General features: G+C 42.6%; 1 protein-coding gene across 1 annotated transcript; it reads right to left on the minus strand.

The window, feature by feature from the left end:
- Nucleotides 1–7,133: 7,133 nt before the first annotated feature.
- LOC311107155 (grainyhead-like protein 1 homolog) lies at nt 7,134–24,300 on the minus strand (the record flags this gene model as incomplete). The annotated part of the gene is made up of 15 exons (XM_084149651.1): nt 7,134–8,355; nt 8,892–8,956; nt 9,569–9,654; nt 10,969–11,054; nt 11,242–11,270; nt 15,573–15,697; nt 18,917–19,154; nt 19,794–19,888; nt 20,421–20,532; nt 21,021–21,177; nt 21,338–21,420; nt 21,812–22,151; nt 22,296–22,369; nt 22,499–22,691; nt 24,281–24,300. The coding sequence occupies 15 exons, from the start codon at nt 24,298–24,300 to the stop codon at nt 8,241–8,243; spliced, it is 1,818 nt and encodes a 605-aa protein (XP_084005777.1). The 3' UTR covers nt 7,134–8,240.
- Nucleotides 24,301–24,508: the final 208 nt, after the last annotated feature.

Consider the following 24,508-nt stretch of genomic DNA (forward strand, 5'->3'; position numbering starts at 1 on the left):
GAAGGCCTGATTCACACAGTCCCCTCTGAACAGTTGATGTTGAGATGTGTCTGTGACTTGAACCCTGTGAAGCATTTATTTAAGCTGCAATTTCTGAGGCTGGTAACTCTAATGAACTTATCCTCTGCAGCAGAGGTAACTCTGGGTCTTCCGTTCCTGTGGTGGTCCTCATGAGAGCCAGTTTCATCATAGCGCTTGATGGTTTTTGCGACTGCACTTGAAGAAACTTTCAAAGTTCTTGAAATGTTCCGTATTGACTGACCTTCATGTCTTAAAGTAATGATGGACTATCGTTTTTCATTGCTTATTTGAGCTGTTCTTGCCATAATATGGGCTTGGTATTTTACCAAATAGGGCTATCTTCTGTCTACCCCCCCTACCTTGTCACAACACAACTGATTGGCTGAAATGCATTAAGAAGGAAAGAAATTCCACAAATTAACTTTTAACAAGGCACACCTGTTAAGTGAAATGCATTCCAGGTGACTACCTCATTAAGCTGGTTGAGAGAATGCCAAGAGTGTGCAAAGCTGTCATCAAGGCAAAGGGTGGCTGTTTGAAGAATCTCAAATATAAAATATATTTAGATTTGTTTAACACTTTTTTGGTTATTACATGATTCCATATGTGTTATTTCATAGTTTTGATGTCTTCACCATTATTCTACATTGTAAAATTTTTTACATATAAAGAAACACCCTTGAATTAGAAGGTGTGTCCAAACTTTTGACTGGTAGTGTACATATTGAATTTGAATATTAAATTAAATTAAATTTGAATTTGAAAACTGAATACAATATTAATTCAATTCATTTTCAAATCATGAATACACGTTCAATTTATTAATTCAATGATTCCATTTCCGCATTACAAATTTTAAAAGGTTTAATTCAAATTAAATTAAAAAATATTGAATTTCAATAGTTTCTGTTGGCACTGAATCGTACATTTCTAAACATTTCAACTATATTCAATTATTTTAAAAATTAAATTCCACAAAGTGAACACTCATCATAATAAAGTTATCTTTCTTGTGATGTATGTGTCGAGACAGTGCGTTAAATCCCTGACGAAGCTTTAGCGTTCTTATTGATTCAACAGAAAGACAATGTATTGCATTTAGCCCATTACAGCCGTTACCGGGGTGTGTTTGACAGGTCATTACAAACATTTCCGCGGTCGTAACGTTAACGGGGAAAAATTACAGGCACAAGGAAGCAAGAGTATGAAAGAGTCGCAGGAGTCAAATGAAAGCAATCAATCCAGCAAGATTTAAGTGACAAGTGGATTTTGCACCCCTCTAACACAGGAAATAGATGGCTGAAAAAGACAGATTCTCAAGTGGGCGGGGCATGCGAAGATGTATCTGCAGGGTTTGGACTATGTAGTGCTAAAAAACACACACACACATCTTTCTCTCATTGTACAACTTTCTTCTCACTGTGTTCCAGATGAGGCCAGATCAATCCAGTCTCACCTTGTTCACACAGTGAGTTTGTTCTCCTCGTTCTATAGATTGTGTTGTTTTAAGGCAACGCATAGCACCTGTTGAGGCTGTGGGTGTAGGCATCGTAATGCTGTGTGTAGGACAGGGAGCAGGGAGGCTGTTTGGCTGGGAGTTGCAGGGTGACGCCACACTGCATGCCAAGGGTAGCCCTGGGCCGCTATGCAGGCAGCTGAGAGCCAAGAAACCCAGAGAGAGGGTTGGTGGGAGGGGAGGTAAACTGAATGAACTTCAATACCATTACACACACGGACTCACACACTCACGCACACACCCTCATGCACACACACACAACGCCTTCAGACTCCAGTAGAGGGGCGGTAGTGTAGTGCTAGTGCACATATATAACCTCTTTAGCTGACAGCTGCTCCCTGCTAAAATACACTGAAGGAAAACAGATCTGGCTCCCCAACTACCCTGCTGACCCGGCATATATACACTTCTGGTATTTTCTAACCACAGAATGTTTAAAGCATTGCCTTGCTTTAAAAAAAACTCATTTGGACCTCAATAGGGTCACATGAAATGTAACATTTTCCAAGACATCCTTTGGGGGTCAGGGGACAAAGGTCATGTAATTTCTTACGAACAAAGAAGTCATTGTACAACACAGCCAAATATCAACCCCAGTTTCTGAGTGTGAGCGACCTACATTTAAAATGTTTTACCTTGTATAGTCATGCTTTTACTACAGTGGGGAGAACAAGTATTTGATACACTGCCGATTTTGCAGGTTTTCCTACTTACAAAGCATGTAGAGGTCTGTCATTTTTAACATAGGTACACTTCAACTGTGAGAGACGGAATCTAAAACAAAAATCCAGAAAATCACATTGTATGATTTTTAAGTAATTAATGTGCATTTTATTGCATGACATAAGTATTTGATACATCAGAAAAGCAGAACTTAATATTTGGTACAGAAACATTTGTTTGCAATTACAGAGATCATACGTTTCCTGTAGGTCTTGACCAGGTTTGCACACACTGCAGCAGGGATTTTGGCCCACTCCTCCACACAGACCTTCTCCAGATCCTTCAGGTTTCGGGGCTGTCGCTGGGCAAAACAGACTTTCAGCTCCCTCCAAAGATTTTCTATTGGGTTCAGGTCTGGAGACTGGCTAGGCCACTCCAGGACCTTGAGATGCTTCTTACGGAGCCACTCCTTAGTTGCCCTGGCTGTGTGTTTCGGGTCGTTGTCATGCTGGAAGACCCAGCCATGACCCATCTTCAATGCTCTTACTGAGGGAAGGAGGTTGTTGGCCAAGATCTCGCGATACATGGCCCCATCCATCCTCCCCTCAATACGGTGCAGTCGTCCTGTCCCCTTTGCAGAAAAGCATCCCCAAAGAATGATGTTTCTACCTCCATGCTTCACGGTTGGGATGGTGTTCTTGGGGTTGTACTCATCCTTCTTCTTCCTCCAAACACGGCGAGTGGAGTTTAGACCAAAAAGTTCTATTTTTGTCTCATCAGACCACATGACCTTCTCCCATTCCTCCTCTGGATCATCCAGATGGTCATTGGCAAACTTCAGATGGGCCTGGACATGCGCTGGCTTGAGCAGGGGGACCTTGCGTGCGCTGCAGGATTTTAATCCATGACGGCATAGTGTGTTACTAATGGTTTTCTTTGAGACTGTGGTCCCAGCTCTCTTCAGGTCATTGACCAGGTCCTGCCGTGTAGTTCTGGGCTGATCCCTCACCTTCCTCATGATCATTGATGCCCCACGAGGTGAGATCTTGCATGGAGCCCCAGACCGAGGGTGATTGACCGTCATCTTGAACTTCTTCCATTTTCTAATAATTGCGCCAACAGTTGTTGCCTTCTCACCAAGCTGCTTGCCTATTGTCCTGTAGCCCATCCCAGCCTTGTGCAGGTCTACAATTTTATCCCTGATGTCCTTACACAGCTCTCTGGTCTTGGCCATTGTGGAGAGGTTGGAGTCTGTTTGATTGAGTGTGTGGACAGGTGTCTTTTATACAGGTAACGAGTTCAAACAGGTGCAATTAATACAGGTAATGAGTGGAGAACAGGAGGGCTTCTTAAAGAAAAACTAACAGGTCTGTGAGAGCCGGAATTCTTACTGGTTGGTAGGTGATCAAATACTTATGTCATGCAATAAAATGCAAATTAATTACTTAAAAATCATACAATGTGATTTTCTGGATTTTTGTTTTAGATTCCGTCTCTCACAGTTGAAGTGTACCTATGATAAAAATTACAGACCTCTACATGCTTTGTAAGTAGGAAAACCTGCAAAATCGGCAGTGTATCAAATACTTGTTCTCCCCACTGTATATACGGGTGTGTCATGCTAAGTGGATGGCCTTTTCTGTGAATCAAATGAGAATTCTAGAGCATGGGGAGATATATGAACCAAAATCCCACTATGACATCAACACATGGCTAGGCTACAGGAGATGCTAATTGGGTGGCTGTTGTCTTGGAAATGCTGGAACATGGAGCAAACCAACACTTGCCAAGGCTTGGCTTGCTAGACTCCGCCTAGACTCAATGGAGAGACTGGATCGGTGTTTTGGCATGTGATGGAATAGTAACTTATTATTATGGTGATAAAAACTAAAGGAAGAGGCAAGGGATGGGCTCACCAGCTGCTGTCCACATCAAGGTTGGTTTACTATCTATAATAGACCATTTGCATTAGGTGTTGAGCTGACTTGTTGGGTTACATGCAAATTAGGACTTTAGTGCGTGGAATGCTCGAGGGGTGCCTAAGGTCACGTCCTGTTGTCCTAGCAGTGGTGCACATTACCCAGAGGTCAGAGGTCGCGCTTCATTGAGGTTCTCAGAAAAGGCTCCCCCCGACCCCACATCTGTGCCCTTTAGAGCTTCTAAAGCCCAGGAACTCAGACATTCAATATCCTTCAACGTTGGTACGGTAATGCTACAGTATATGCACTATATTTTCACAGGTGTGGATCCTCATCCTACTGATCACAAAGGCTTGCATCCCAAATGGCACCCTCTTCCCTATATAGTGCATTACTTTTGACCAGAGCCCTACTGATCCCCAAATGATTAAGAGACTCCAGAAAAATAAACTTTTAAGGTTTTCAATAATTTGGTCAGCAGTGATACCTGAAGCCACGCAGGGTGGGTGGGTGTGAGAAGAGAGAAGCTGCTGAGAGCTCTGGGCAACAGTGGTGGGCTCACCAACCAAGGAGGAACTCACACACACACACAAACACACACACACAGGAAAATGAGCACCACTTCAGCGTACCTAACTAACAGAGGGGAGTGTGTTGTGGTCGGTGGGGTTCTGGAATGTTGGCCACCAAAAAAAGGGAGGGCTTGAATCAAGCACTGAGATGTAACATGCTTGCTGTATTGCGTACTGTCCACAGTCCCTCTCACCCCAAACTCCCTTAGTTAGTGGAAGTGTATGTGGGAGAAAAGAATGCTTCTCTGTTGACCCCTGAGGCTAAATATCTCTTTGGTTCAGAGTTTAACCACACCAAACAATTACTCAGCACTCCAAGCATCCCACTGGGCACAGACGTCATTTCAACATCAAGTTTTGATTTACATTTGGTTGAGTTGTCAACTAATGCAAATTCAACAAAAAAATTCACAATTTCATTGGATTTAGGTTCAATGTAAAATACTAGATTTACTTACGTTGATGACTTTTTTTAAATCCAATCAGTTTCCACAGTGATTCAATCATCACATTGATTATTTTCAACCAGTTCTTGCCCAGTGGGATGTCTCTCACACCCTCACATGCTCTTTCGCGTTAGCTGAGGCATGCAGGCAGGCAGCACTCTGACTGCCAGTTAGACCATGCAGCTAACAAGCCACACAGTCAGGAGAGTTGGGCCCGAGCAGAGACCTACAAGGCCTTGCTAAAACACACTGGGATGAATGTAGCCCACGGCCCTGGGGTGGGGTGAAGAGAGGGCAGAGACTGGCTCAGACTACACAAGGAGAAGGGATGTGTCCCATTTGGCACATTATTGCCTATGGACCCTGGTCAAAAGTAGGTACCAGACAAGGCTACCTCGCTCACCTGTAGTTTACCACTCTCAGCACATAGCCTAGGCCTACAGTACATCCTGGTCCTCAGGCTCATCATATGGCGAGCTGTACAATGTACTTCACACAATGGTTGTGACTGATACAACTGATATTTCTGTGATACAATAAACCAGGGGTACTCAACTACTATTTGAGAAGGTCCGGATGGATATTGTTATTTATTGGCGTATTAACAAACCCCCACCTCGCAACGCAGGTAAGCCCAAACTGTTAACACCCCTCTTGTAGGCGGAGAGAAAGTTTTGCAGTTTTAAAGAGTCTTTCCTGCAATTCTACACATTTTGGCATGGGGTGGAGAGAAAATGTTGCAGTTTTAAAGCTAATTTCCTACAATTCTACACATTTTGCCATGTCAACCTTCTCAGTAACAGTTACAGAAACGTTTTACTTACTGTAACTGTGATATGTTGTTGTTTATCTACCTTAGTTGAATGCACTGACTGTAAGTCACTCTGGATAAGAGTGTCTGCTAAATGACGAAAACGTAAATACGAAAATGAACATACCAAAATGAACTGCAAAGCACACTGGGTATTATTATTGGCCTTATGTCAGGCGGAGCTCATTAGAATAATACTCAGCATGCTTTGCAATTGTCAATTTTTACATGTACAATTATATTTCATTAATTTATAAGATGCTCTTATCACACCATAGTGCCATCAGACTTCTGATACCAATGCAGGGTGAGAGGGGGCCACAAAATTGTGAACCGCTATAAAAAATGGTATTGAAAATACAAATTACAGCTCTCGGAAGTATCTTGTTACAAAATACATTGGAGTGTAGTTCAACCCAGTGTAATACAAATTACAGAATACTCAGAAGTAATTGCAATACATATTTCAAATACATGTAACAGAAATACTGCCCATCTCTGCTGACAGGTTATACAAAGCTCTCTAAGAGGAAAACTGCCTTCTACTATTACAACTCTCAACAGCAGTAAGTTAAAAGCAAGACTGATTTCCCAAAAAATATAACAAAAATAAAGTCGGGACCCGTGGTCCATATTGACACTGTTCTGGGTCCGGATCCGGACCGCGGTCCGCCTGTTGAGTATGGTTGCAATAGACTTTGTTTGCGCAAAAATTATTACACAACCATTCCACTGTGCCTCTACAGCACTTTTGTAATTATTTTTATAACAAATATCTCTCCGTTGTATCACAACCGTTGTGCCAAAAGTGTACAACTTAATGTGTACGGGCCTAGGTGTTTCTGAAATAAGTAGCATGGGACAGCCTGACTGGATGATGTTCAGGACAGGACTAAAAGAGCTGTGAGAAAGATGGTTCTCAGACTCTATATTATTTTTCTAACTCAACCTAAAGGGCTATAAAACACACTCTCTGATGTGGTTCTATTTACATAAAACTCAACTTGGCAGAGGGACACTACGGTTGCATCCCAAATGGTACCCTATTTCCTATATAGTGCACTACTTTTGACCAGAGCCTAATCACCAAATCTGCACATTCTCTGCTTCATGCCTCATTGATGCAGTTGAGCTAAGTTCCCCTACAAAAACACAATGTGCAAAGAAATGCTTAGTCTGAAGAATGACTTTAACAAATTTAATAACCACTGTAGGTAAGCATCTGTTTACAGGACTGATTTCAGTTCTTGCATGAAAGACAAGGTTTTGAAACACTAACACACACTTCCTGACCCCCACCCCAATTTCCTGTTGCAAAGAAATATTCACATTCTGTCATCACAAAATATGGTGCTGACGCCTATATATCTAGATTCAGATACACACACCATACTTGGCACAAAATGTAAATATAAATACATATATTATTGAATTCATTATTATATAACTTTTTTCATGATGTAAACATAAAAAATAAAAAAAACATATCACCTCCAAGAATTCTGAAAAAGAATGATAAAAGTAAGTACTCAGACAGAAATAGCCCTAACCGCTCACCGCATCATGTTTTACAAGTCAATTTCTTAAACTGACCACTGCATATCTTAGAAAAGAATACATAATATGAACTTATATGAACACTGACATTCTAAACAACATCTCGTCTGGAAAATCATTCGTTCACAGATACATATACTGTAAAGTAGTAGTACAAAAAGTCTAATTTTAAGGAAGGAAAATATCATTGGCCATTACACAATATTGTTTCCAAATGTTCCTCAACATAATTTCAACTTTTAACATAGATACAGTGAATCAATCAGTCACATTTTACGTGAAAATACAACAACAAAAATCTTGCCAGCCAGCGAGCGAGGTAGCAATGTTGCGCAACCAACCACACCAGAAAATGGCCTCGTAGGCACTGGTGCAGCAGAAAGGCAGAACTCATGAAAATATCTACTTTTACTTGTAGAAATATCTACTTTTACTTGTAGAAGTATGTTACAGTTGTGTAAACAGGTGACTAATCCTACTGTTCTGGGCCCCTCCTCATACCCCTCCAAGTGTTCCACCTCCAAGGGCCTCACCCAGGAGGCCCCTAACAACAAACTCCACTCCCCCTGACCAGGGTCGTATTCATATTCACTAGGCACCAAACAGAAGAAAAAATACTAAAACAGGGAGGTCCAATAACCTGGACTGGTCCAATAAGAAATTCTAATTTTCCGTTGCGAAACGTTTTGAAACGTTGCGTGCCCTAATGTATACACCCCTGTCCAGGCTCGGAGCTCAGATCTCGGTCAGTGTCAGCAGGACCTTCCCCCCCACCTCCTCCATGCGGATGTGGAAGGCATCCTCGTTGGAGTAATGCTTGATGATGTTGTCGTCCATATGAACTAGGATCCTACAGATAAGACAGTAGAAGTGATTTACTTCTTTCAAAGTGGAGTTTACTCTATATTTTTTACATTTTACATTTTAGTCATTTAGCAGACGCTCTTATCCAGAGCGACTTACAGTTAGTGCATACATATATATATATATATTTTTTTTTTTCATACCCCCTGTGGGAAACGAACCCACAACCCAGGCGTTGCAAACGCCATGCTCTATCTACTGAGCTACATCCCTGCCGGCCATTCCCTCCCCTACCCTGGACGAGCCTGGATTCGAACCAGGATCTCTAGTGGCACAGCTAGCACTGCGATGCAGTGCCTTAGACCACTGCGCCACTCGGGAGACAATAACATCTATAAACATGTTATAGATTATCTACTTTTATGCGTCCCAAATGGCACCATATTTCCTATATAGTGCACTACTTCTGACAGAGCCTTATGGCGCTGGTCAAAAGTAGTGCACTATATAGGGAATAGGGTGCCATTTGGGACAAAATTTATTTGCAGTGACCTAGATCATGAGCAGTGACACCGGTCTTACCCTTTTTTGCACCTCTTGTAGACTTTCCCCATTTTTCCAAGTGGCAGCTCATATTTATCACTTACCTAGAGATGTGACGAAAAACATGGGAAACACCCTATGAGAACTGGGTGCAAACAGTCGTTAGACAATACAATACATTCCATTGAATGCCTGTGTGCCTTCTCTGACGAGTGACTGCTTCCTGACAGACACAAACAGGAAACAAACCTATCTGACTGTGTCACTGTGGCTTGCGTCCCAAATGGCACCTTATACACTATATAGTGCACTACTTTTGACCAGAACACTATGGACCCTGGTTAAAAGTAGTTAATTATAAAGGGAATAGGGTGTCATTTAGGACGCATCCAGGGTGGCACACTTTACACAAATAGCTATGTCTGCGCTTGCTATGTATTTAAACCCATGGGGGAAAAATCAAGGTCATTCATTTGGCACACACTCAAAACATACAACACTTATCAGACAAGTATTCACAAGTATTAAAGTCCCACTCCAGCTATTTTTTAACTTTGCCTGTTGAGAAATTATATCCCTAGTATAAATACAGTAATGTCAAAGAAGACATTCTGAGCTAAATATATTTATTTTAGACTCATCTTCGAAAGTCGAGGAGTTCTGAAAATACTTTTGCAAAAACAAAGGTTCTTTGGAACCCAACAACATCTGCTCACAGCCTCCAGTAGTCCTGCCATAGTGGGCGTCCTCAGCATCAGAGCATCAAACACCTCCTCTGTCTCCTTACGGACGTAGAGCAGCACTAGAGGAACACAGAGAGAGACGAAACCAACAGTCAGATACCACACCAAAAGATTGCCTACCACACCAACCCCCATAGTGGGGGGGAGAGGTACAGTCAGATACCACACCAACCCCCACAGTCAGATACCACACCAAAAGATTGCCTACCACACCAACCCCCATAGTGGGGGGGAGAGGTACAGTCAGATACCACACCAACCCCCACAGTCAGATACCACACCAAAAGATTGCCTACCACACCAACCCCCATAGTGCGGGGGAGAGGTACAGTCAGATACCACACCAACCCCCACAGTGTGACGGAGAGGTACATTCAAATTCCACACCAACCCAGTGAGATACTACCACACCAACCCCCAGTGTGAGGGAGAGGTACAGTCAGATACCACACCAACCCCCAGTGTGAGGGAGAGTTGCCATAAGCAAATAGAGGTGGGATTACACACAAGGTATTTTTTTTGACATGGGTGTGAGACAGTTTCACACACAAAAATACTGTGTGGGTTTCTCTCTCAGTCAAGTCACTGAGGTAACTACTACAGTATTGCCCTAATATCCTGCTGGGTGACGTTTCCATGGTTGTGGTGTGTTTTCATGCTGAAACAACTGCCACTCTCACCCCCCATAAAGATAGTGAAACTCAGTTAACATGGACTGTCTCTGAAATGGCACCCTATTCCCTATATAGTGCACTACTTTTGACCATAGCCCAGGATAGGGAGGCATTTTGGACACTCCTTTGTTATACTGAGAGCAGGCTGGACCATTGACTGACTGTAATTGCTCTTTGCTCCTTTCACGCTGGCGTCTTGGGAATTGACTATGAGCCTGGTCAGCAATAGACTAGTCTGAGAGAGACCACACCAAACATCAAACAGACCCTAATCATTCTTAGAACCTTTCCGCCCCACACACGTGACTGGGGAAAAAAACAATCCCGTTTGGTCTACATGTCAGGGAAATGATCACGTTCCACACCGGTTGAGTGTGTTTGTGTGTTGTGTTTTGTGCATCTAGAGTGGGAGGGGGGCTTTGGAAGCCACGTGGCCTGTGTTTACATAAATTCAGTCAGCTGAACTAGGTGGGAGCAGCCTGAACAACAGCAGCCAGAGCAACAAACACAACTACAGTGCAGAAAGCATTTCTCCCTCTCTCTCATGCTATTTTGAATTCTCTCTCCCTCACTCATTCTCTCTCTTTTGCTCCCTCGTTCTATAATTCTCTCTCCGGTTTATGCCTTCTCTTCACTAAACCGTCTCTTTTTCACTCTGTCTGTCTGTCTGTCTGCATATGTCTCTACTATTTGATGTACCTTTCTCTGGCTCCTCCCTCCTGGCTCTCTTGTGAGGGGCTGAGTCAAAGTCCTCATCATAGTCGAGCAGTCTCTTCTGCCCCAAGCTGCAGCAAAACAAACACAACATGTATGACTATCATGAGTCTGGACGAGTATGGAAAATGCAGTTAATCACTTATTATGGGTATACACCATTTTCAATTATTTCATTATTACGTTTATAGCCATTTGTAGCATCTATACATGTTACCAGATTTTACAATTCTTGTCTAAAAGAGGAATTGTACACACCCATCCTCACCGTCATCTGATAGGCATGCCTGATAAAGGACAAAGAGCAAGATTAGATACCCGATATCCATATCTTATACTGACATCTATGCAAATAACGACTGCTAATAAGCAGTGGTGGAAAAAGTACCCAACTGTCATACAAAAAAAATACTTTTTATAGAAAATGACTCAAGTAAAAGTGAAAGTCATCCAGTAAAATACTACTTGAGTAAAAGTCTAAAAGTATTTGGTTTTAAATGTACTTAAGTATCAAAAGTAAATGTAATTGCTAAAATATACTTAGGTATCAAATGTACAAGTAAAAGTATAAATAATTTACAATCCCTAATATTAAGCAAACCAGACAGCACCATTTTCTTGTTTTTTAAATTTATGGATAGCCAGGGGCACACTCCAACACTTAGACATAATTTACAAAAGAAGCATGTGTGTTTAGTGAGTCCGCCAGATCAGAGGCAGTCGGAATGACCAGGGATGTTCTCTTGATAAGTGCGAGAATTGCACCATTTTCCTTTCCTGCTATGCATTCAAAATGTAACGAGTACTTTTGGGTGTCAGGGAAAATGTATGGAGTAAAAAGTACATTATTTTCTTTAGGAATGTAATGAAGTAAAAGTACAAATTTTAATAGTAAAGTAAAGTACAGATACACCCAAAAAACTACTTACAGTGGGGGAAAAAGTATTTAGTCAGCCACCAATTGTGCAAGTTCTACCACTTAAAAAGATGAGAGAGGCCTGTAATTTTCATCATAGGTACACGTCAACTATGACAGACAAAATGAGAAAAAAAAATCCAGAAAATCACATTGTAGGATTTTTTATGAATTTATTTGCAGATTATGGTGGAAAATAAGTATTTGGTCAATAACAAAAGTTTCTCAATACTTTGTTATATTTACATACCCTTTGTTGGCAATGACACAGGTCAAACGTTTTCTGTAAGTCTTCACAAGGTTTTCACACACTGTTGCTGGTATTTTGGCCCATTCCTCCATGCAGATCTCCTCTAGAGCAGTGATGTTTTGGGGCTGTCGCTGGGCAACACGGACTTTCAACTCCATCCAAAGATTTTCTATGGGGTTGAGATCTGGAGACTGGCTAGGCCACTCCAGGACCTTGAAATGCTTCTTACGAAGCCACTCCTTCGTTGCCCGGGCGGTGTGTTTGGGATCATTGTCATGCTGAAAGACCCAGCCACGTTTCATCTTCAATGCCCTTGCTGATGGAAGGAGGTTTTCACTCAAAATCTCACGATACATGGCCCCATTCATTCTTTCCTATACACGGATCAGTCGTCCTGGTCCCTTTGCAGAAAAACAGCCCCAAAGCATGATGTTTCCACCCCCATGCTTCACAGTAGGTATGGTGTTCTTTGGATGCAACTCAGCATTCTTTGTCCTCCAAACACGACGAGTTGAGTTTTGACCAAAAAGTTCTATTTTGGTTTCATCTGACCATATGACATTCTCCCAATCCTCTTCTGGATCATCCAAATGCACTCTAGCAAACTTCAGATGGGCCTGGACATGTACTGGCTTAAGCAGGGGGACACGTCTGGCACTGCAGGATTTGAGTCCCTGGCGGCGTAGTGTGTTACTGATGGTAGGCTTTGTTACTTTGGTCCCAGCTCTCTGCAGGTCATTCACTAGGCCCCCCCGTGTGGTTCTGGGATTTTTGCTCACCGTTCTTGTGATCATTTTGACCCCACGGGGTGAGATCTTGCGTGGAGCCCCAGATCGAGGGAGATTATCAGTGGTCTTGTATGTCTTCCATTTCCTAATAATTGCTCCCACAGTTGATTTCTTCAAACCAAGCTGCTTACCTATTGCAGATTCAGTCTTCCCAGCCTGGTGCAGGTCTACAATTTTGTTTCTGGTGTCGTTTGACAGCTCTTTGGTCTTGGCCATAGTGGAGTTTGGAGTGTGACTGTTTGAGGTTGTGGACAGGTGTATTTTATACTGATAACAAGTTCAAACAGGTGCCATTAATACAGGTAACGAGTGGAGGACAGAGGAGCCTCTTAAAGAAGAAGTTACAGGTCTGTGAGAGCCAGAAATCTTGCTTGTTTGTAGGTGACCAAATACTTATTTTCCACCATAATTTGCAAATAAATTCATTAAAAATCCTACAATGTGATTTTCTGGATTTTTTTCCCTCAATTTGTCTGTCATTGTTGACGTGTAGCTATGATGAAAATTACAGGCCTCTCTCATCTTTTTAAGTGGGAGAACTTGCACAATTGGTGGCTGACTAAATACTTTTTCCCCCCACTGTAAGTTCTTTACCTGGGCTATTTGTTCAGCTACTACTGTCTCAAACCAACTCCACTGAAACTCTCCAGTCAGTGTAGCACAAGCACCCCTATTTGAGGACTGCTGTCTCTTAGTTTGTATACTCCTTTGTGTTCTTTATGTTGCACAACATGTCTCATGAAATTTTCTGAAAATATGTCTCAAAAATGACATTTCCCCCCCTCATGTATTTACATGTGATCTCACACAAATGTAAGTAAGTCTTGTTATAAATGATGAGCTTTACTCCTGTATTTCAGCAGATTTTTGTATTTAAATGAATCAGCAGTATTGTCATGGGTGCCCATGTATGCAACCAGGTGTCTATTTTTTTTAAAACTAATTTGTATTACAAATTATCCATGAAAATGTTGCTCGGTCCTAGCAAAGGCTAAAAACAAAACGTCCCTAGAGACTATGGTCAGTTTGACGATATGTTGCAGTGTAACATGGGCAGTTCCCAGGTTTTTCCAGAAATCCCAGTTAGAGGATTCCCAGTTGGAGGATTCCCTCCCTGCGTATTCCCTCTTGATTCCAGGAATCCTCCAACTGGTATTTCTAAAAAGTCCGGGAACTTTGGAAAAGTTACTAGAATTTTGCAACCCTAAATATGGGTAAGGTAGAATTATTTTATATATTTTTGGGGGTGGGGTAGATCAGCTTTAATATTTCAGATAGATTGTCGGTTCTATTAATTTAATTGTTTGCATAATTTCTAATCCCCTTTATTTATCCCCTCAATACTTCTACTGCTACTTACAGCTATTTCGCTCTCATCTACGGTACCTGTAGTTAAATATATTATAAATATATTCCTAATCTCCTCTTTCTTCAAGTGCTGGATTTTCACCCACAGCGGCCAATCCACCATTCATTCTGATCTTAATGCCAACCCTCCGATGTCCACAGATTAACCCATCTTTCCCAGTATAATGCCATTTAGCTATTTCCTTTTGCAATACATTCCTCCATTTTACTATGATGACTTATGAGGGTCCTGAACCTCCCTATTTATAACATGTCTAAAAATAAATACTTTACCCAAGAGTATAATTATATTTCTCATTGACTGATTGTGGTTTTTCAGATCCCCTAACAATACAGTTTGCAGGTCCATCTGAACCCTGATATTATGACATAACAACCATTCCTGGACCTGACTCCAAAAGCGAGCCACCGATGGACAGTACAAGAAAATATGTTCTATTGATTCTGTTTCCTCGTGGCAGTCTGCACAAGGCTGACTATTCAATGCCCCATATATTGAGCATTCTTTTTGTAGCAAGTATTTTATATAATAGTTTAAACAAACGGATTGAGGTGTCAATTGTTGTTTTATATGTCAGTTCATAGACCCGATGCCAAGGAATTGGGACATCAAAACGCTGTTCCCAACGGACTTGAAATGTATACAGTATTGCTGTCAAACCTTTTGACTTTAAGTGAAATTGATCAAAAAAATGATTTATACTAAGCATTTTAAGCCATTTATGATTTTTAATAGGTGGCAGGTAGACTAATTCTTTAATATCTTCTTTAAGTAATTGTCTCTTCCAATTTTGTGGCAGAGTCGTGATGAGTTGGTTATAATTTTGTATTGAGCATACACCTCCATACACACTTATTAGTTGCTTGTGTGACATAATTTTACAATTTTTGTTTACAATGTCCTTCATAAATATTATACCCTTCTAGTAACTCCCCCCCCCCCCATGTGTTTTTCTTCTCAATCAATATATTGCAGTTTAGCCATATTATTTTCTGTAATATTAGATCTACCTTTTCTGGAGGATGAAATTGAAATTGTTGCCAACTCTGTATGACTTTATTTAAAAATAAGGATACTTTAAAACAGGGATACATTGTCAATCCACTGAAAATGTAAGGTTTTAAACATAGGATGGGCCTCTCTTAGTAGCTTTCTAGAAAACCTATTTGGATTTAGATACAATATCGGTACAATGGAGGCCTTAAGAGAGAGGTTTAATGCCTTATATTTTAATTGTTTTATCCTTCCATGTAATGTAGGTCTTACGTGGTGGCGCTGGGTGCTGGGGAAGTGGACCTCAGGGATAAAGAGGACCGGCTGGGAGTCCATATCACTCATGGCTTTGAACAATGTTATGTCCACATGCTTCAGCTTCAGAGGGTCTTCCACATCTGTGACAGGACAGCAGGGAGAGGTAGAGGGGTTAACATGGGAGCAGGATGGGACACTAGTCTCGCTCACTAGAATAGGGGCCCTCCACTCTGGGCACTCCACCATCGGTTGTGAGAAGAGACAAATGGGACTGTTGCTGTTGCAAAGAACAAGTGCTTTTCCTTTTCTTCAAGGTGTTTTTATTTTATTGAGACATGTCTACTATTGTATATCAACTCTAGAGACTGAGTTTTTTACCCTTGACATGCTGTTTCCCTAGCTTGCTTTTTAGGGGTTAGTTGAGTACAGGATTTTGTGAATCACACAAAGAAAAATATATTTGTTAAAAGCACTATATATTAATCTCAGTTAACACAGAACTAAAGTCTTGCGTAATTGGTCAGATGTTGGATTAAGTTCTGGGTCCATACGTGTTAAGAGAACAGGACTGAAGAACTCCACCCTCTCTCTTTGCAAGTTACAGGCAAGTCTATAGGCCAAATGTCCCCTACCCTTCCGAAAGCCAAAATAAGCTAACACCAGCGAAATCGTGATTTGTCCAAAGCACCGGAACTAAGAGCAGGGACACACACAGGATTGTCTACCGTTCGCCAGCTGAAAGTAATTACACCTCTGAACAGTGTCGGGAGTCAATCTCTTTTGTGTTCACACAGCAAAGACATTGAAGTCGTCAGCCACAAAGCCTTGTTAAAATACTCCAAACCAAAAGGTGGCAGTAGCCTTGTTTGGCAATGCATGTCTGCGTGTGTTGCTTAGGTTATGGTCTAGATGCCAATGTTAGCAAGCTAGCTAGCTGAGCTAATGTTGCTATTTTGTAGAAAGCCCTTGATGATACTAGCCAGATGACAAACAAACAATTTAATTCACTCTCCATAATCCCATACTGCCAGTGCCAGCCCATAGCCAAATGTATAGCTAGCTAACTAACATTAGCATATTCGTTAGCTAGCACAACATAGCTAGCTATCTAAGGACACTGCACTAACTCGGCAGCTAACACAGGCAGCTGTTTCATGGAAACTAATCCATTATGACTTAATTATAATGTCAATAGTAGCTACAGTGGTTAGCAAGCTTGGAGGAAGTATTTAGTGTTGTGTGCATTGCATCTGTGCACTTAGCTAGCTACCATCCCATAGCCTACACTGCATATAAAGTGTGACTGGCTCATGACATTTAACCGTGGATATAAGGAGAAAATGCCCTCTTTTTGCCTTTTTGTTGTCACTTCTGTTGGCTCCCCCACGTGGGGGCTCATGCTTTCGGATTGGCTCAAAGTCAAGTTGTTGGCCACTGACGATAATTGTGATTCTTCAAGTAGATATGGCAGGTTTGTCGCTATACGGGTTGGCACGCAGCAGGTACCGAGCGAGAGAAGGAACGGCCTCGCACTGTTTACCTATCGGCAGTGAGATTCTCGATGTGTTTCATTCTTAATGCTGCTCGTTATCTCACATGTATCATAACAGATCTACAGTACAATTTATGTTTACGTTGTCTGTCCACGAGAGATTAAACTATATATATATATATATATATATATACAGTGCCTTCGGAAAGTATTCAGACCCCTTAACTTTTTCCAAATTTTGTTAAGTTACAGCCTTATTCTAAAATGGATTAAATAAATAAAAATCTCAGCAATCTACACACAATACCCCATAATGACAAAGCGAAAACAGGTTTTTAGAAATCTTTGCTAATTTATAAAATTTTTATAACTGAAATACCTTATTTACATAAGTATTCAGACCCTTTGCTATGAGACTCAAAATTGAGCTCAGGTGCATGCTGTTTCCATTGATCCTCCTTGAGATGTTTCTACAACTTGATTGGAGTACACCTGTGGTAAATTCAATTGATTGGACATGATTTGGAAAGGCACACACCTGTCTATATCAGGTCCCACAGTTGACAGTGCATGTCAGAGCAAAAACCAAGCCATGAGGTCGGAGGAATTGTCCGTAGAGCTCCGAGACAGGATTGTGTCGAGGCACAGATCTGGGGAGGGGTACCATTTATTTATTTTCAGCATTGAAGGTCCCCAAGAAAACAGTGGCCTCCATCATCCTTAAATGGAAGAAGTTTGGAACCAATAAGACTCTTCCTAGAGATGGCCGCCCAGCCAAACTGAGCAATCAGGGGAGAAGGGCCTTGGTCAGGGAGGTGACCAAGATCCCAATGGTCACTCTGACAGAGCTCCAGAGGTCCTCTGTGGAGATGGCAGAACCTTCCAGAAGGACAACCATCTCTGCAGCACTCCACCAATCAGGCCTTCATGGTAGAGTGGCCAGAGGGAAGCCACTCCTCACAAAAGATACCTAAAGCACTCTCAGACCATGAGAAACAAGATTCTCTGGTCTGATGAAACCAAGATTGAACTCTTTGGCCTGAATGCCAAGCGTCACGTCTGGAGGAAACCTGGCACCATCCCTACGGTGAAGCATGGTGGTGGCAGCATCATGCTGTGGGGATGTTTTTCAGCGGCAGGGACTGGGAGACTATTCAGGATCGAGGGAAAGATGAACGGAGCAACGTACTGAGAGATCCTTGATGAAAACCTGCTCCAGCCAGAGCCCAGACTTGAACCCGATCTCTGGAGAGACCTGAAAATAGCTGTGCAGCGACGCTCCCCATCCAACCTGACAGAGCTTGAGAGGATATGCAGAGAAGAATGGGAGAAACTCCCCAAATACAGGTGTGCCAAGCTTGTAGCGTCATACCCAAGAAGTCTCGAGGCTGTAATCGCTGCCAAAGGTGCTTCAACAAAGTACTGAGAAAAGGGTCTGAATACTTATGTAAATATGATATTTCAGTTTTGGATTTTTTATAAATTAGCAAAATAATCTACAAACCTCTTTTTGCTTTGTCATTATGGGGTATTGTGTGTACATTGATGAGGGGGGAAAACGATTTAGTCAATTTTAGAATAAGGCTGTAACGTAACAAAATGTGGAAAAAGTCAAGGGGTCTGAATACTTTCCGAATGCACTGTATGTGTATGTATGTATGTATGTATGTATGTATGTATGTATGTATGTATGTATGTATGTATGTATGTATGTATGTATGTATGTATCTATCTATCTATCTATCTATCTATCTATCTATCTATCTATCTATCTATCTATCTATCTATCTATCTATCTATCTATCTATCTATCTATCTATCTATCTATATGTATGTGTCTGACTTAAATCAGGTGTACTGTACTCACAGGCTGCAGTTGTCTCCTGTCCCCTTCCCTTCCTTTGAGTCTGCTTCCTCTCCTCGTCTCGGATCTTCCTCTCGGCACCTTTGTCACAGAACACCTTGATCTGGCAGTAGGCTCTGTGCACTAGCTTTTCACCATGGTTACCACAGCTGTAGGTGTCAATCTGGAGGTTGAGAGGAAGGCCCCTCACTCCTTTTTGAGGGGAGAAGTCTGTACTCAGACAGTTCACTGACACAAACACCTGAGGGGGCAAAGATCAAGGCACGTGAGGATTCAAATTCTAAACATTTTATTGTTCATCCAATTTACATTGGACAGAAAAGCATGAGGCTCACATGCAACACATTAAAAACATTGCATAAAAGCACCAATAATGACATGAAAACATACCAAAAAATAGCAGGGTAGAGTAGTAATAGACAGAATGTTTTACATTTGAATGAATTAGATAAATATTTTTGAATGAACAGTTCTGATGCACATTTATGGGTTTATTTCCATTGAGTATGACATTTCTTTCATGCAGGTAGAAAACCAAGGTAGAAAATTGTAGTCTCTAGTAACTATAGTCCTGGGTTGTTTCAAAGTGTTGTGTATGATTGATTTACTTGTGTATGTCTCCCCCTGCTGGAGATTGTTTGTAACTACTTTCTTTTTCTGACAAAACATAGACATACATTTTGCTCCTAAATCTGGTGTAGAGTGAAGCTGCCTCTAGACGCTGATCTTGGGTCAGTTTGGCATTTTTTACACCATTGGTTAAGGTTAAGATTGGGGAGGGCAAGCTGATCCTAGATCTGTACCCAGGGGAAACTTCACCCCAGAGCCCAAAATCTTCACACAAAGATTTCTGCTGCCACATGATATTGGCCTCTTTTACCCGTGGCTTGTCCTTAGTGTCCCATGTGAAAGAGATGGCATTGTAGGCGATCTCCTCAATACTGGCGATCGTATTGAAGCTCTCTTTGTAGTCAGCTGGGATGAACAAACAGGGAAGAGATACAACAGGATGTTTTACACACAAACAATAATGTTTACATACTGATTCTGAGAACATAGTGTGACTGTTTTGGTTGTGTGTGTGTGTGTGTGTGTGTGTATTTGTGTGTGGGTAAAGCAGCATCGTTATTGTTTGGAACAATCGGTTGACTGCATTTGACCTAACACAACAGCATGCAAACTTATAGTGAATCTAACAGCGAGGAAGAGGAACTGCACTGCTTGAGTGACAGGGCTCGGGTTGATGTGTGCAGAAAGAGGCCACAAGAGGAGAAAAACGTAGTCAATTATAAAAAGGGACGTTGCACACGGCTGAAATGCCTTTCAAAATATTGCGTGCGATATGGATTTCTTGCGATATGAATATTGCACGTCAATATTTCGATTTCGATGTGAATTCGATTAATTGTGCAGCCCTAGTGTGAGAGAGAGTGTGTGCATGCACACGGTTGTGTGTGCGTATGCGTGCAGTGTGTGTATGCATGAATGTGTGTGTGTAACCCCTCACCAATATCAATGCAGCGCTGCTTGGCTGTGTGCTGTCTGCTGTGCCAGTATCTCCAGTGTTTGAGCTGGTCATCTGTGAACTTTTCCTCTCCAAACACCAGCATCACCACACTCTGAAATATTCCATCAGTAAGTAATTCCCAAAACATTTCCCAAACCTAGAGACACACTAGATACTTGTAGAATAGAAATAGATAAGAAGTCAGGAAAGAGAGATGAAAGAAAGAGAGGGGGGAGAGAAAGAGAGAGAGGGGAGAGAAAGAGAGAGAGGGGAGAGAAAGAGAGAGAGAGAGAGAGAGAGAGAGAGAAAGAGAGAGGGGGGGAGAAAGAGAGAGAGGGGTGAGAATGACAGAGAGAGAGGGGGGAGAGAAAGAGAGAGAGGGGAGAGAAAGAGAGAGAGAGGGGGGGGAGAAAGAGAGAGAGGGGCGAGAAAGACAGAGAGAGGGGGGAGAGAAAGAGAGAGAGGGGCGAGAAAGACAGAGAGAGAGGGGGGAGAGAAAGAGAGAGAGGGGAGAGAAAGAGAGAGAGAGAGGGGGGAGAGAAAGAGAGAGAGCGAGCGATAAGAATAGAAATAGAAGAGATACAATAGAGAAGCTCATACCCGGAATTCTCCATTGAGGTGGGGTGGGACCGGGGGGCCCCCTAGCTCTCTCAGGGTGATAGGGTAGAACTGGCCCTTGTTCAGGTAACTCATCTGGCCACTGCCGCTCTTGGGCCGGATAGACTGGGGAGCCTCCAGCATGTACTCAAAGTGTTGACTGAGATAGAGAGAGAATTCTTCGTCATCATACATCCTGATGTCTGGTGACTATGAAAGCATTTTTGAAAACACACTAAGTTCAGTTCATTTATTTGGCCTTTTACAGGAATTTGTCTCTCAGTGACTGTCTCTATCCCATGTTTGACTGAGTATGTTACCTTGCTGTCGAGCTGTAGTAAGGGTATCCACCGGGAGGAATGGAGGCCATGCGTTGTTGGAGCTCCTCCGACAGAGGGAAGACCTGTGGGTCACAACAAAACATTCCAGGGGAACATTAGCACCATAGACATAGGATGTGACCCAAATGGCACCCTATTCACTTGGCTTTATAGTGCACTATAGGGAATATGGTGCCATTTGGGAGGCACCCATAATAATCTGTATAGGTGACCATTACATATTACACTACAACCCCATAGATCAATGAAAATATGGATGATGCCTCCTTGGCTCCATAAAAGTGAATAGGCTGATTCTCACAAGCCTGCTACTTTTACAGAGCGTGAGACGCTTTCATTCATTTCAATGAAACCTAGGTGTAAGCAGTACAGCTCCAGGAGAGGCTTGCACTGCTCAGTGTAAAATTATGCTCTGGTTCAATCTGGTTCTGGAGTAACAGTTAGAGGACCTACCTCATTGGAGCTGTCCTTGTAGGGCTCTGTGTAGGTGGAATTGGGGGTGAGGCTCTTAGCTCTGGGGCTGTACTGGCTGTGGTTGAGCTGGCGACTGAAGGCCATTCCGTCGGACTGGGAACTGTGGGGTCCAGGGGGGAGGCCCAATGGGGCCAGGGTCCGCCCTGTGCTGATGGAGTAGGAGGGAGGGCTGGAGGTGGTGGACAGGCAGACTATGGAGTCTGAGGCTGGGTAGAGAGCCCGGGTCTTGTCCATCCGGCTGGGTTGGCTGCTGCCCTGGACCACGGTGTTGCGAGGGACGGTCCTCAGGGGAGAGTCTTGGAGTGGCACCATGAATTTTCTGAGGAGATGATCAGAGTAAAGGTCATCTCAGAACACAGCTTTCTTTACTTCAACACACTTTTTCTCGATTTACAGTAAATATAAAGTCAAGTATGATAAGTCATAACTGGATAACAACATCATAACTAAGGAGATTCATTACATTTTGTTTGGATCAGCATCGCCCAGGAGCTCTTCTGTTTTGGGCTGTCCATTCGGTCTCCTATCTCGTGGCACCTAGAAAAGTAATTTAATACATTATTATCACACATCTATGATACATCTATGGCGGTGGAGGTACTTATAGAATCTTTATAGTATAGTGGGTATATAGTAGTAGTAATATAGTAGGAATATATAAGGTACCTTGTAGTAGTCGTAGAGGAGGCCCAGAGCGTTGGCACTGTCCTCATCTCCATTGATGCTCATCATGGCCTTGGAGGCGGCCGTCAGGGGGTTCTCCAGGAAGGTCCTCCATGCCTCGTCATCCTCAGTGAGTGCCTGCCGCTGACCACCGCTGTACGACGGCTCATTCTGGAGCACCAGAACACCCCTCTTTCTGCACAGTGAGACAGTCCAACATTACGTTCAGATTTAGAACCCCCCTATTTCTGCACAGTAGGACAGTCCGAGAGTAAATTCAGATTCAGAACCCCTCCCATTCTGCACAGTGGGACAGTCCAACATTAAGTTCAGAATCCCCCTCTTTCTGCACAGTGGGACAGTCCAACATTTAGTTTAGAACCCCCCCCTCTTTTTGTTCTCCCCAATTTTGTGATATCTAATTGGTAGTTACAGTCTTGTCCCATCGCTGCAACTCCCCTACGGACTCGGGGGAGGCGAAGGTCGAAAGCCATGCGTCCTCTGAAACACAACCATGCCAAGCCGCACTGCTTCTTGACACACTGCTTGCTTAACCCGGAAGCCAGCCGCACCAGTGTGTCGGAGGAAACACCCTCCAGCTGGCAACCGAAGTCAGCTTGCAGGCGCCCGGCCCGCCACAAGGAGTCGCTAGAGCACGATGGGACAAGGAAATCCGAGCCGGCCAAACCCTCCTAACCCATACGACGCTGGGTCAATTGTGCGCCACCTCATGGGTCTCCTGGTCACGGCCGGCTGTGACAGCCTGGGAAGCAACCCAGGTCTGTAGTGACCCCTCAAGCACTGCGATGCAGTGCCTTAGACCGATGGGCCACTCGGGAGGCCAAATCCCCCTCTTTCTGCACAGCGGGACAGTCCAACATTAAGTTCAGAATCCCCCTCTTTTTGCACAGTGGGCCAGTCCAACATTACGTTCAGAATCCACCTCTCTCTGCACAGTGGGACAGATCAACATTTAGTTCAGAATCCCCCTTTCTGCACAGTGGGACAAGTCCAACATTTTAAGTTCAGAATCCCCCTCACTATGCCCAATAATAGCCCTAACCTCTTAAATGTTATGTTTTACACGGACAGAAAGAGTCCCATAGAGTGAGCAGTAGGCTTGATCCTCTGTAGCTCAACTGGTAGAGCACGGCGCTTGAAACGCCAAGGTAGTAGGTTCGAGCCCCGGGACCACCCATACACAAAAATGTATTCATGCATTTTCGCATAAGTCGCTTTGGATAAAAGCGTCTGCTAAATGCCATATTATTATTATTGTAAGTGTTACCTTCAGGCAGTAGCACGCTTGACAGATCTCTTATCCTGCTCTAACAGCAAGACAGGTATTCAATTCGCTGTCTGTGTCATGGCAGTCAGACTAATGTCTATGCTTAGGAGCAAATCAATTTCATCGTTTTGTTTAAATATAAGATGCCAGGTACAGAAATGAGACGATTTAATTGTGTCAGTATTTGTTTGTGTACATTGTCTAAGAAGTTCAATACACAATCAAACTGCCATTAATTGAATAGATTTCCTTCGAATGTTTTCTAAATGCTAAAAATATTATTAAATGAAGCCCAGTTCAAAACATTTACAGGATCAGCATTAAACAAGCTTAAATACATCTGTAAGAATAATACGAAAAATATTTTTTAAATGACAATTGTGATCCAGTAGCTTACACTAGTTTACTTAGGCTACCTGGATAGTTAGGCTATGGAAGATCGTCATTCATACAGTATTGCACACCTGTATACAACTGGACCGTGTAGGCCTACTTACTTGCCAAGCTCCTGTGTCATTTCGCTCCGGCGGACTGGACTTTCAAGTTGGAACGGTAATTCCGATACGTCAACTATTTTAAAAAACACGAGATGCTGGTAGTTAAAATGTATGTCAACCGTGTACTCCAGAACTAGTTTATTCGGCTTTTCTCGATCTATGAGCTGGAGCCGAAGTTTTACCTGCGATAGGCCACGCGATTGGCTTGCTGTGACAATGGGCGGGGTT

Source organism: Coregonus lavaretus (genome assembly GCF_964263955.1).
Source record: "Coregonus lavaretus genome assembly, chromosome: 31".
Lineage (NCBI taxonomy): Eukaryota > Metazoa > Chordata > Actinopteri > Salmoniformes > Salmonidae > Coregonus > Coregonus lavaretus.